This window comes from Kogia breviceps, chromosome 3 (assembly GCF_026419965.1).
Source record: "Kogia breviceps isolate mKogBre1 chromosome 3, mKogBre1 haplotype 1, whole genome shotgun sequence".
Taxonomy (NCBI): Eukaryota; Metazoa; Chordata; class Mammalia; order Artiodactyla; family Physeteridae; genus Kogia; species Kogia breviceps.
The window spans coordinates 188299195-188313367 of record NC_081312.1 but is presented as its reverse complement, the minus strand read 5'-3'; the positions used below and the strand labels follow the sequence as shown (position 1 = coordinate 188313367).

Genomic DNA, 14173 nt, shown 5'->3' with positions numbered 1-14173 from the left:
TCCTTTCATGTGTTTGTTGGTAATCTGTATATCTTCTTTGGAGAAATGTCTATTTAGGTCTTCCACCCATTTTTGGATTGGGTTGCTTGGGGGTTTTTTTGATACTGAGCTGCATGAGCTGCCTGTATATTTTGGAGATTAATCCTTTGTCACTTGCTTCATTTGCAAATATTTTCTCCCATTCTGAGGGTAGTCTTTTTGTCTTGTTTATGGTTTCCTTTGCTGTGCAGAAGCTTTTATGTTTAATTAAGTCCCATTTGTTTATTTTTGTTTTTATTTCCATTTCTCTAGGAGGTGGGTCAAAAAGGATCTTGCTGTGATTTATGTCATAGAGTGTTCTGCCGATGTTTTCCTCTAAGAGTTTGATAGTGTCTGGCCTTACATTTAGGTCTTTAATCCATTTTGAGTTTTTTTGTGTGTATGGTGTTAGGAGGTGTTCTAATTTCATTCTTTTACATGGAGCTGTCCAGTTTTCCCAGCACCACTTATTGAAGAGGCTGTCTTTTCTCCATTGTACATTCTTGCCTCCTTTATCAAAGATAAGGTGACCATATGTGCGTGGGGTTTTTTTTTTGTTTTTTTTTTCAGTACGCGGGCCTCTCACTGCTGTGGCCTCTCCCGTCGCAGAGCACAGGCTCCAGACGCGCAGGCTCAGCAGCCACGGCTCACGGGCCCAGCCGCTCCGCGGCACGTGGGATCTTCCCGGACCGGGGCATGAACCCACGTCCCCTGCATCGGCAGGCAGACTCTCAACCACTACGCCACCAGGGAAGCCCCTGTGCGTGGGTTTTGATGTAAAAAATGAATAAATAAAATTTTTTAAAAATAATAAATGGAAAATATTAGAAACTGAACTTAATTTATTCCAGACCCTCAAACCTGCTCCTTCTTTGTTACTACAGAATAAACACCAGTTGGCATTCACAGATACACTGCATAATGTCAGCTGCTACTGTTGAGGAAATGTCCAGGGAAAGAGCTAACTCTAGAATAAATCACTTATGAACAGGGTGACAGGATGACTCTGGTAATTGTCAGAGAACCTGTCCACATTGCTCATGGGCAGCTGCTGCAGGAATGTTTGCAGGACCAGGAAATAACTCTCTACAGCTGTGCCTCAGTGTCAAAGAGGGACTGGTCCCAGGACCCCCACGGACAGCAAACTCCATGGATGTTCAAGTCCCTCATATAAAATGATGTACTATTTACATGTAACCTACACACATTGTCCTGTGTACTTTAATTTTTAAAATTTTTTATTGAGGTATAGCTGATTCACAATATTATATTAGCTTCAGATGTGTGACACGGTGATTCACAGTTTTTAAAGATTATACTCTATTATAGTTATTACAAAATATTGGCTCTATTCCCTGTGCTATACAGTAGATCCTTGTAGCTTATCTACTTTATACCTAGTAGTTTTGCCCCTTTTAAATCCCCACACCTATCTTTCCCCTCCCTCCCACTTTCTCCCCTCCATTTACCACTAGTGTGTTCTCTGTTACCTGTGAGTCTGTTTCTTTTTTGTCATATTCACTAGTTTGTTGCATTTTTCAGATTCCATATATAAGTGACAACATACAGTATTTGTCTTTCTCTATCTGACTTATTTCACTCAGCATAATGCCCTCCAAGTTCATCCATGTTGTTGCAAATGGCAGAATTTCATTCTTTTTTATGGCTGAGTAATATTCCATTGTGTATATGTACATTGTGTGTGTATATATATATATATATATATATATTTAGATATATTTATATATATATCACATCCTCTTTATCCATTCATCTGTTGATGGACAATTAGGTTGCATCCATATCTTGGCAATTGCAAGTAATGCTGCTATGAACATTGGGGTGCATGTATCTTTTCAAATTACTGTTTTCATTTTCGTTTTTGTTTTTTTTTGTTTTTTTTTTTTTTTTTTTTGCTGTACGCGGGTCTCTCACTGCTGTGGCCTCTCCCATTGCGGAGCACAGGCTTTGGACGCGCAGGCCCAGCAGCCATGGCTCACGGGCCCAGCCGCTCCGCGGCATGTGGGATCCTCCCGGACCGGGGCACGAACCCGTATCCCCTGCATCAGCAGGCGGACTCCCAACCACTGTGCCACCAGGGAAGCCCTCATTTTCTTTAGATATATAGCCAGGAGTGGAATTTCTGGGTCATATGGTAGTTCTATTTTTAGTTTTTTAAAGAACCTCCATTCTGTTTTCCATAGTGGCTGCACCAACTTACATTCCCACCAGCAGTGCAAGAGGGCTCCCTTTTCTCCACATCCTCACCGACATTTGATATTTGTGGTCTTTTTGATAATAGCCATTCTGACAGGTGTGAGGTGGTTTTGATTTGCATTTCTCTGATGACTAATGATGTTGAGCATCTTTTCATGTGCCTGTTGGCCATTTGTATGTCTTTAAATCATCTCTGGATTATTTATAATACTGAATACAATGTAAATGCTATGTAAATAGCTGTAAATACAATGTGAATGCTATGTAAATAGTTGTAAATACAATGTAAATGATATGTAAATAGTTGCCAGCACATGTGGCAAATTCCAGTTTTGCTTTTTGGAACTTGCTGGAATTTTTTTTTTCTGAATATTTTCGATCTGTGGTTAGTTGAATCCGCAGATGTGGAACCCACCAATATGAAGGGCCGACTAAGCATTTGACTAGAGAGGTGCTGTAGCATTTAGGAACAAAAACAGTCAGGGATTTGCCAAAAGAGTGGATAAAGCTCATATGCATTTGAAGTCAGAAAGTTACAGTTACACAACGTGACACATTCACTGCAGGGGCCTTAATCACCCTGATGCGCTACATAATTTCTTGCATTGTCTTGGCTAATGGAATCTTCCTCTTCACCTAGCCTGAAGTCTGGAGTAATTTTTGACTCAACACTTTCCTTTATTCCCCATATCCAAGCAACTATCAAACCACACTGGATTTACCAACACCCACCACACTACATCCACATTTTTTACCTCAAAACCAAAGAAGGGACACAGGTCCTTATGCTTCCCCGACAGCTGCCTGAGGGAGAGCCCACCATGAGGTCAGCCTCTGTTCGTGACGGAGTAGCCTACAGTAAACTTACAAGAATCGGTTCTTTACACTTATCCTCCAGTAGAAATAGCAGGTAGTCAGGAATGCAGATGGGCAAGACAGAGAGGCCCTCAACATACCCTTAGATGACCCGGAAAGGGTCTCAAGGGCAACAAACCCAACTTTCTCTGTTTTTCTCTATCCTGTCCCCTCACCCTAATCATTTTTATTGCTTTATTTTTTTATTTATATAAGCTGTGTGGGTGAACACAGTTTCAACATTTTTCATAGCAGAATACAATTCATAAATGATTTTGGATTGCCTACTGACTTGCATTAGGAGAAATAATTGAGAGTTGCATATATACCTGGCATATATGTCAACTGAATGGTAACACGTAAACCTATTAAATTTGAAAACTTTCTGAGTAGTCTAGAAATTCTGCTCTTAAACTGACAATTGTCTAAGCATGTTATGTCAGACACTTTATCAGGCTACTTAAGTTTATAGCTTCATTTCTTTAAAAGTCTTTAGGTTGTGCATATCAGATTGTCCTTGTTCAATAACAGAATGTATAATTTTAAATTAGAAAATCTTCTTTTTTGAAGTGTGAACACAATCATATAAAAGTGATGGCATTTTTACCATTCTTTAGTAACTTGAAGTAAACATTCCAGTATATTTTTTATAATTAACTTTAAAAAATTAGTGCTTAGTTTAAAAGGTGCTTTTTATGCCAGTTTTTTGCTTGAAAAAATTAATACGGCCTAACTTATGTGCTGTAAAAATGGATTTATAATGGAAAAGTTGACACATTTAAATGTAAATTGGGTTTAATTTCAGAAAAATTAACATCGTATTCTTCAGCTATAATAGGTTGAAAGGATAAATTAAAATAATGGCCTCAAAAAATTACCAACTGGCATTCTAAGAGTCTTATTCCTCCAAAGATGTTTCATATTCAGCATGTATAAGTTTGACAAGTTATGATTAACTTAAGATTTTATTAGCTTTTATCTAAAAGATCAAGCTAACTGTGGGTATACATTTCAAAATGTAAATGCAGCTGGCTGTCATAGGCTCCAAACTGAGGTAACAGACAGTAAAATTACATTGTACAAGGAAACAAGCCATAGAAGAGAGCTAGAATTTGAAATCAATTTTTCCTAATACTTGTAAGCTGTTCACTACTCAAGTATTTTTCTATCTGTTGTCATCAAAATATGCCACTCAGAATAAGCTCTAGGTGGTTTCCAATGTATAGATATATCAAAGTCTACGTGCAGAAACTCTCCCACCTGGATATTAGTTAAAGGCAAAGAAAATTCAATGCACAGTTTTTTAAAACAACATGTCTTTGAATTCGTTCTTTGCTTATGGTTAAGATTGGCAAGACTGTCTAGTTGCTGTTTGTCAGCTCCTTTGCTGTGCAGTTGGTGCCTATATTTTATTATTTAAGTGCTAAGTAAATAAAATATTAAACAGAATTATGAATACCACTGATTATTCATGCACTATACATTTTCTTTAATCCAATTCAGATTATGAAACTTGTACTTATTTAACTGAGTACATTTTATAGTTTTCAATCTAGAAAAATTCTGTCTCCATGCAACTTTTCTGCAGCACAAATCATGATAATGATAACACACGGCCCATCTGCAGCCATGATGCAACAAGTGGGCGGTTTTGTGTGTTCAAATACCCCTTTCGGTAAAACCCTAACATCACTTAAGTTTCTTTCCAACCTACATTGACATAACTTGAACTAAACCACAGAGGTGGTCAACAGTACCTTCACTGTGCCATTCTCGTGCATGGTGATGCAGTTATCGGCATCTTCTGAGAGCTGGTACAAGGCTTGGGCTGTTGCTCTGTGCATGCTGGTGTCATTTGACTTCAGGTACTGCACTAACGGGGCCACTGCCTTGTGCTTGCCGAAGGCCACTCTGTTTCCGCCCCACGTACAGCAACGTGAAATGGCTTCTGCTAGGTGACGTCTCAGTTTATCATCAGTCTGCACAAGGAGAACAGGTTACGGTATACGTGCATATCATAATGACCCTGTGATGCTTTATATGCTCTAGGTGATTATTACCCACTGGCTGCTCAGGTGGTGTCTTGATGGGAACTAGTAATCTGGTGGGTCACCAGTGCATCAAGGTTCAATCCTGCATTTTCTTTTTATGAACTGAGTGGAGTGCGTGCAGGGAAAGGTGACCAGGTGTCTGGCATTAGTTATTTGCTCGAGGCTCAATTTCCTTCTGAGTAAGTCTACTCACAACACAGAGCTACCGATCAGCGAGTGGCCGAGTAATAAAAACAACTAAGGAATACTGGACACTCTGAAGGGAGCCTGCCAGATAACTGGGGGAAGTGGATCAATTCTACTTCTTCACCTTACGAATACTTCCACATCAGGAATACACCTTGGTTCCCAAGAGGGAGAAGACAGTGCAGCAAACGAGGACAGGTTTCGAGTCTGCCATTTTCCTTTCTGTATTTTTTATGCAGACCACATACTTCTTTTTGGATGTAATTACCTCATCTAGGTCTAATACAACTGAATAACACTATAATTTTCTGTCTATTCATTGTACTGTTCTCTTGATTCAGGTCACAACTTGGTGTCCTTAACTGAAGCTGGCAGATAGTCTCAGGAATTTAGTATTAGACTGGCCCAAAAGTCTTCTAGACCAAGCAGGCTTCCAATCATTGAATTTCTGCTCCACGACTTTTCTGCCAAGTTCAAGCTATGCTCAAATACCTCTGGTCATGGTGAAGTCATTATCTCTCAAGGCTGCTTGTTCTATCTGGCACAACTCTGGGTAAACAATACAGCAATTGCCAAAATCTTCTAGCTCAAGAATGCCAGCGACCCAAGCTTGCTAAGCTGAGAGAGGAGCATTTAACTTCTAAATTTGGCATGAACAATTATCTTAAGGCTCGTGATAATGACGATGGTGATGATTTCAGTTTGAAATATACTTTCACATTTATTAGTCTCAGAGAAACTAAAATAAATTCACTAAAATCTCATACCTCTCAAGTGACAGATATTAAACTTGAATCCAGGTCTCTGGATTTTAAGCTCATCGTTTTTGCTACTACACCGTGATACCTTATGACAATATGCATTTTGAAATAAAAAGATACATTACTTACTGTATTTGCTAGTTTGGACAATAAAGGGACAACTCCATGATCTGTGAGAACAGCTAAATTTTCTTGATCTTTTGCTATATTGGTAATAGCAGCACATACACTCGCCAAAACTTCTTTATTATCTGATTTCAGTAAATTGACAACAAGCTCCAAACCACCAACAAAGGAACGAACCATCTCTCCAGCATCCTAGATAACAATAAAAATAAAGATGATATCAAAAATAAACCTATGTTTAGCATTTTTTTTTAAAGCACAAAGTAATGATAAGGCTGTGAGGTATACCTTCGGTGTGAAAAACATTCAGTTTATTTATATGTTATATAAATATTTACATGTTATGTTATACACACATACACATACATACATGTATGTATGTTTGTATGTATAACACATACACAGAGACAGTTCCGTTTCCACAGATGTGTATTGAACAACTATTACCTGAGAGTCACTGTGATAAGTACTGGGGATATAGAAGTTAACAAAACACATTGAGTCTTATTATCGCAGCAGTGATGTTCCATTGAATCATCACAGAAACAGAATTAGCTAATACTGAACCATTGCTACTAGGGGAGATACAGGATTGGCTTCCTGCAAGCCTCTGGTCACACTGTCATGAACTGATCAAAATATAACCTTGTTTTATGTGTGCTTCTGCTTAAAGACATCTCATTTCATACACGTCAATTCATGAACGTTGAACCCACAGACAACACACTATAACTCACGCCTGAATGAAGCTTATCTAGCACGTGTATTTTCTCCATAAGGCACACCGCAGCTTTCTTGCACTTAGGAGCACTAGACTGCACTTCAGTGCTATGCATGGGGGCCATTTTCAACAGTGAAACCAACAAAAAACACGAAAATGTGGAAGACGTGGCACTAAGCAGACTGCACAACGGAGGCTTGTTGATGGTCCAAGGGCTGAGACACGAGGGCAGAGCATCAGCTTTTTGCTCATCCTCCGCTGAGAGTGAGTGCGTCGGGCAACTTAAAATTTTCCTTTTCTGTGCGTGTCCAAGAATGACTGAGAAAGTGCCCGAGTGCTGGCTTGGGGGGCACAAAAAATGTGAGCAAGTAGGTGACTCCCCGGATAGACTCCGTGAACACTGCACTGCCTGTGATATGCACTGACTGTGCACTGACTTCAGCCGCCAGGCCGCTACAGCCCAGTGGGGACGGCAGGCATTGGAAGCTACAGGTCGACCGAGCAGCGTTAATGGAGAAGAGGGAAAGACACTACAAGTACGTGTGACAAGGGACTCCTGGCTGGTGTAGAGACTCAAGGGGCGCCCCTCCACCGTGATGTTTGCCCGCTGAGACCTCAGGGGTGAGGAGTTATCCGGTGTGAAGGGGATTCTGGGTGAGGAGCCGAGAGTGGGAGACACGGTAATTTTTTTTTCTAGGTCAGGATGGTTAGAGTGTAACAAAGGAGAGGGAGAAGGGGAGACCAGAAGACCCGCCTCGGGGGCACTGAAAAGCCGCTGAAGAGGCTGATTAACTGTGTGTGGCGAAGCAGGAGAGGCGACTTTCTCCATTCTGCCTCATGGAAGACCCCTCAAGACTGCAGGGTTGGGGCAAAGAATGGCGTTGGGAACTCAGGCTGTTTCACAAGTTCAGGTAACAGGTGGTGGAGGTTTGGAGGAGGTGATGCTCCAGCCTGGAGAGAAGGGTGTGGACTTGGGAGGATTAACTGCAGAAGATAAGGACGAGTGATTCAATGCCCATGTTTCTGACTTGACCTAGTGGTGCTGATAACGCCGGAAAGCGGGGTTTGGTTTTGTTTTCTTGGTGTGGGAAAGGGTGGCGTTAGGTAACAGAAAAAGTCCCCACGAGACATTTAATGGAGGGATCCACTTAAGGAGTCGGTTGGCTTTGAGGGCCTGGGGCTCCGCAGCGAACGCCAGGCTAGAGGTAGAGACTTGGAAGTCATCAGCGAAAAGACCGTAACTGAGGAAGTGAGTGAGAGCGAGCGGCTTTCTGTCCCGGTCGGGCCGTGTGAGCAGAGGCAAGGAACTCGTCAGAGGAACCTGGAGACAGATGGCGAAGCAGAACCCGCACCTCCCCTGGTGTCGGACAGCGGCTGCGTGATGTCCACCAACTATCTGGCTCCATGGTTTTCTCAAATAATAGAAATTCACATCTTTTGAGTACCAATTATATATATGTCAGGCACTTTGTGCATAAATTATCTCAGTGAAACCTCCAAATAACCATGCAAAGTAAATACTGTTTTTCCATTTTTGATTTTAAAAACTGAGGTTCAAAGATGTTGAACCGGGCTTCCCCGGTGGCGCAGTGGTTGAGAGTCCGCCTGCCGACGCAGGGGACGCGGGTTCGAGCCCCGGTCCGAGAGGATCCCACGTGCCGCGGAGCAGCTGGGCCCGTGAGCCGTGGCCGCTGGGCCTGCGCGTCCGGAGCCTGTGCTCCGCAACGGGAGAGGCCAAAACACTGAGGGGCCCGCGTACCGCAAAACAACAACAACAAAAAAGATGTTGAACCTCATAAACTAGATTGTATCACTCAGGACGGCAGGGGCCATGCCTTAGAGAACTACGTGAACCTTGTAAGTCATGAATCTGATCTCCTCATTCCCATTCCTCCCCAGTCCTTCCACAGCTCCCCCACCCTTAGGATAAAATCCCAACTCCACACATGCTTTACAGCCCTTCCCGGTGCACCCCTGGGTTCCCTGCCTCGCCCTCCCTAGCTTGAGCCCCCTTCCCCAGCCCCACACAAACCCCAAGCCAGTGGCTCCCCAGAGGAGCTAACAACCAGAATCTTGAAATGTTCTCTGAGAACGTAGTTCAGCAAGTCTGGGCTGGGGCCTATAAAAAAAAAAATCTGATTCTTTAAAAACTCTCCTGGTGAGTCTGAACTTCAACCAGTATTGGAAGCACTGCTTATGCATTAGTCCTTTGTTTCACGTCCTCAGATGTGCCGCCTGCGTGTCTCCACGCCTTTGCACGTGCCCTTTTGTCTGCTTTCCTATTGGTTGGGGATTCCAACACATCCTCTGCTACTAGCTGATGTGCCATTTTCTTCGGGAAGCCTTTCCTGAACCTCAAGTCTGAGTTAAGCCGCTCCTCCTATAATACCTGGTTATTCTCTGAAATTTATTTATTTTATTTATTATTTATTTTTGGGTCTTAGTTGCTGCGTGTGGGCTTTCTCTAGTTGTGGCGAGCAGGGGCCACCCTTTGCTGGGGTGCCCGGGCCTCTCACTGTGGTGGCTTCTCGCATAGAGAAGCACGGGCCCTAGGCGCGTGGGCTTCAGTAGTTGCACCACACAGGCTCAGTAGTTGTGGCTCACGGGCTCTAGAGCGCAGGCTCAGTAGTTGTGGCGCACAGGCCTAGCTGCTCCGCAGCATGTGGGATCTTCCCGGACCAGGGCACGAACCCGCGTCCCCTGCATTGGCAGGCGGATTCTCAACCACTGCGCCACCAGGGAAGTCCCTCTTCTCTGTTTATAATACTCTATGCAGTATTAGCTTATCTGTTTACCTTTGACCTTGAACTGTAAGTTCCAGGAGGGCAAGGACTCTGTCTGTCTAGCTCAGTGTTTTCGGTCCAGTGCCTAAGCCAGTTTTTAGCAGTGAGTACACGCTCAGTTAACATTTATTGAATTTGATTACATGCAAACTTGTAGCTATGGAAGGAAAACTTTCACTGAGGGTATAACAAACCAAACTAAGCTTCTAGGAAATGATGAAGGAAGGGCCTAAGTCAGGTTCTTCCTAATTTTAAGGGCAAAGCGTCTTTGTCCACAACATGTTGCCTCTCCTGATTGCTAGGTGAGATGGTATCAGCAATATTGATGGGCTTGTTCTCAATGTCAAATTTAAATCTGATTTCTGATAATTAAGACACGCTTCCTAATTCTGATGTATCGATAAAATTATTTTGCAAATATTTAATTGCCATTTCTTTCTAAAATTCTACAATAAAGGTTTTTAAGTAATACCAAAGAAATTATCTTTCTACATTGTCACCTTATTACACTTCTGTGCTTTAGGATGCAATCAAATCAAAAGATTATAAATGTGAATTTATTAACCTCTGGTCAAACATCCAACTTAATTTAATCCAAATTACTCTTTGAGGCAGTACTTGGTAGTGGTGGTTGCAGTAGTATTTCCACCTTACAGGTGAGAAAAACCTCAGAGAAATGAATTAATACGTGAAAAACAGACGAGTGGGAGGAGTGGGATTTGAATCCAGACGTGCCCACCTTTTCTAAGTGATGTTACATGCATCACTACTCTAATAAATGTATCAATTGTGTAATTATCTAACAGCTTTTTTCTTGAGAAAAAACTGGAGGAATTCCTGAAAGACGACGGTGGGCACAGTTTTTGAATCTCCCTATGGAAACAGAGCAAGTATTATAGCAAAACAAAAAAGGGACAACACATACAACAATATTCAGCGACTAGATATTTACACCAACCCCCTAATACAAGCTGATCAGGACAAGTTACCAAGTGCTACAAAGCCCACATGCTCTAAGAAACTCTGAAATCCACAGGGGAAAAGCAAAGAGAAACCAAATTGCCATTAGGTCTCATTGGAAAGCTCAGGAACAGCAACAGAAGCTGGGAGCTGACTTTTCAGGCTCTGATGGATGGGTAAGACTAAAAGGACACACAGGTATGATGGTGCTAGAATGTTCTATAGGTCTGAGTCCCATGAATTCTTAAAACTGAAGCCCTCTCACAGGACAAAGCCAGCACTGAGGAGAAACTACTGGGGTTGCATCCTAATTGAGCAAGGCAAGGATAACAGGAAGAAGAGAAGAGAAAGTCCAGATAAAAAGAGGGCAAGATAGCACAGGAGTCTGAACCTACTCTCGATCACTGTGAAAATAGCAGAAATGACATCTTAAGAACCATGAAATTTAAAATGCTACCCTGGCCCACATCTCTCTCCTAAAAGACCATGAAAACTCATTTCAATTAAAAATGCACAATATAAAAAGACCACAGTCGGGCTTCCCTGGTGGCGCAGTGGTTGAGAATCCGCCTGCCGATGCAGGAGACACGGGTTCGTGCCCTGGTCCGGGAAGATCCCACGTGCCGCGGAGCAACTAAGCCCGTGAGCCATGGCTGCTGGGCCTGCGCGTCCGGAGCCTGTGCTCCGCAACGGGAGAGGCCACAACAGTGAGAGGTCCGCATACCGCAAAAAAAAAAAAAAAAAAAAAAAAATGCACAATATAAAAAGACCACAGTCGGGCTTCCCTGGTGGCGCGGTGGTTGAGAGTCCGACTGCCGATGCAGAGGACCCGGGTTCGTGCCCCGGCCCGGGAAGATCCCACGTGCCGCGGAGCGGCTGGGCCCGTGAGCCGTGGCCGCTGAGCCTGCGCGTCCGGAGCCTGTGCTCCGCAACGGGAGAGGCCACGACAGTGAGAGGCCCGCGTACCGCAAAAAAAAAAAAAAAAAAAAAAAAGACCACAGTCAATTTCCATTTGGAGTTACTACAAGAAAAAAATGAAAAAAAAAGAGAAAATCATAGAAAGTATGATTAGCATTATTAAAGCTCACAAATTAGGTGCTCAGTAAAAACCCATTTTTAAAGATCCATAAAAAGTTAGAAATAAAATAAAAATTCATTTTGGAAATAAAGAGTAAACTAGAAGTAACACAAGAATGAATAAACAAAATGGGAAATATCTTTAAATAAACAGAAGATGTGAAAAATCCAAAATGATGGGAAAAGAGCTAACAAAAACTTCAAGAGAACAAAATTGACAGAGAAGATCTAACATACGTACAGTAAGAGCCCCCAAGAAGGAAACAAAGCAATACAAGAGAGCAAAATTTTAAAAACTGTTAATTCAGGAAAACTCTCTCCTGAAATAAATAAAACCTGAGAATATATTGAAAGGTCACTCAATATACCATGGAAAACTGGCCCAGAATTGGCTAACATAAAGACAAATACTAGTACAACTGCCGGACAGTAATAAAAAAGAAAAAGATTCTTTGGTCTTCCAGGCAAAAGGACCAAGCCACTTCTAAAGAAAATAATAAGCTATTATCCTTAGACTTTCCAACAGCAATGGTTTATGCAGAGGAAAAGAGAGTAACACATGTGAGCTACTCAAGAGAAAATGTGAAGCAAGGTTCTAACTTCCAAAAGTTTGAAGCCCAATGACCTTCAAGGATAAAACTGTTATAAACATGGATGACTTCAGGGAGTGATTCTAACACAGGCCCTTCCTGAGGCACCTACTTGGGAATGAGTATCAGACCTCCAAAAACACTAGAAAGACGTTGACAAAGGGACAGCAGATTTCTTAAAATCCTTTACTGGCTTCATTTCCTTCAGGATCAGGTCTAAATGACATTCACGTATTTTCCCAACCTCTTCTTTCCCATACTCTTTTGCATAAGCTATACTCTGGCCTCTAGGATTATTGCTGTTCCCGAAGTACCATGTTCTTTTATATCTTTGACCAAGTTATTTTCTTTACCTGGAGTTTAGCCCTACCAAACTACAAACTCCCACTCAGCTCTGAAAACTCTGACTCATCTTTAATAGCAGCTGAAATAACAGCTCCTCCATGAAAATTCCCCCACTCCCCTTCTCAGTGTTGGTCACCCCTTGCCTTCCATATTCTTGTCGCTGGTTTTGTCCAAAAACTCATTTCCTCATCCTCTCGTGTTTGCAAAGTCTTTTTAAAAAATATATTCTTTTTATATGTTATTTAATAAATATATGACTATATTTTCACATATAATAAAATTTTAATAAAGATAAAATCAAATCAAACAACTATATTTTAGATAGAGTTTGTAATCAGTTTTAGTTTTTATTTTTAACTAATTTTTATTGGAGTACAGTTGCTTTACAATGTTGTGTTAGCTTCTACTGCACAGCAAAATGAATCAGCCAAGTCTTGATTTTGTTTGGTTGTCTGATTCTCACAGACAAGCATCGGGAGAGAGTGTCTCTAACCCCAGAGGCCTAAGCCTGCCCTGGAAGTCTCCTTTCCCTCGCCAATGATTTGCTTAGGGGTGGCCTAGATATGGCCCAGTTGTGGCTAATGACTTCTGAGATGACAACTCAGAAATCTTCTGGAAAAGTTTCCCTATTTATGACGACACTGGGAATGGCAGACCAGAAAGAGGACAAGAGCCTGGTCCTTGAAGACACTGTTGAGCTGTTGAGTCACCTCGTCCTAAAATCCAGTTTGGCTACTGAAAACCAAAGGCATCTGTAGCTGGTTTCTTTTCATCAATACTGTAATGGTTTTCTCACGGGTCCTCTCCCCATTACCGTGTGAGTTCTTCAAGAGCAGAGACAACTGGTCTTGTTCTTTGACACTCACTTGGGATGCTGTCTGGTGTCTGTCACTCAGAGGACTTTCAATAAATGTTTGTTGAATTATGAAAAAATAAAGGGAATAAGGGGACTATAACTTTAAGATATTTAACCACAATCACAAGCACTAAAAAGAAAAGAGCGTTAGCTCTCTGAGACGGAGTGTAAATGGATCAGATCACTTAGCCTCCCATTCTAGTGACTTCCTGGTTCTCTCACTGTTTTGTCAGTGGATCCCATGAGCCACAGCACTGGGGCGGCAGGGGGAAGAATAACGAGAGTGATCGCATCTGCCTCTGATCCAAGAACTTCCTGAGGCGCGTGGTAGGAGACCCAGCGAGCCGGTGTCAGCGAGGTCGTGGGCGCGGCTCACCAAGGTCCCCTAACGTTTATAATCTGTGGGACAGTGAAGTGTTACACTAAAGCCTACAGGCCCCTCCAAAGTTTGTTTATTTGTTTTGAAGGTGAGACTTTTTTTTTTCCTTTTTAGCTTTAAAGATTTTAGACACATGACTTCTTGCCTCACATAGTTTCTCTGGAAAGGAAGACAGTATATTTGAGGCTGGAAAAAGTAATTCCTCCACCAAGACTTGCTTGTCACTAAATGCTAAGCAGCTGGGAAAT

General features: G+C 42.1%; 1 protein-coding gene across 2 annotated transcripts in view; it reads right to left on the bottom strand.

Annotated features, from left to right (window-relative positions):
• Nucleotides 1–14173, bottom strand: part of ODAD2 (outer dynein arm docking complex subunit 2) — a 228434-nt gene that overhangs the window by 119764 nt on the left and 94497 nt on the right. For both annotated transcript variants that reach the window (XM_067030599.1, XM_067030598.1), the window contains exons 17-18: nucleotides 6218–6406; nucleotides 4848–5069 (exon numbers count right to left, since the gene is read on the bottom strand). In XM_067030599.1, coding sequence (XP_066886700.1) covers nucleotides 4848–5069; nucleotides 6218–6406 — 411 coding nt within the window. The remainder of the gene's footprint in view (nucleotides 1–4847; nucleotides 5070–6217; nucleotides 6407–14173) is intronic.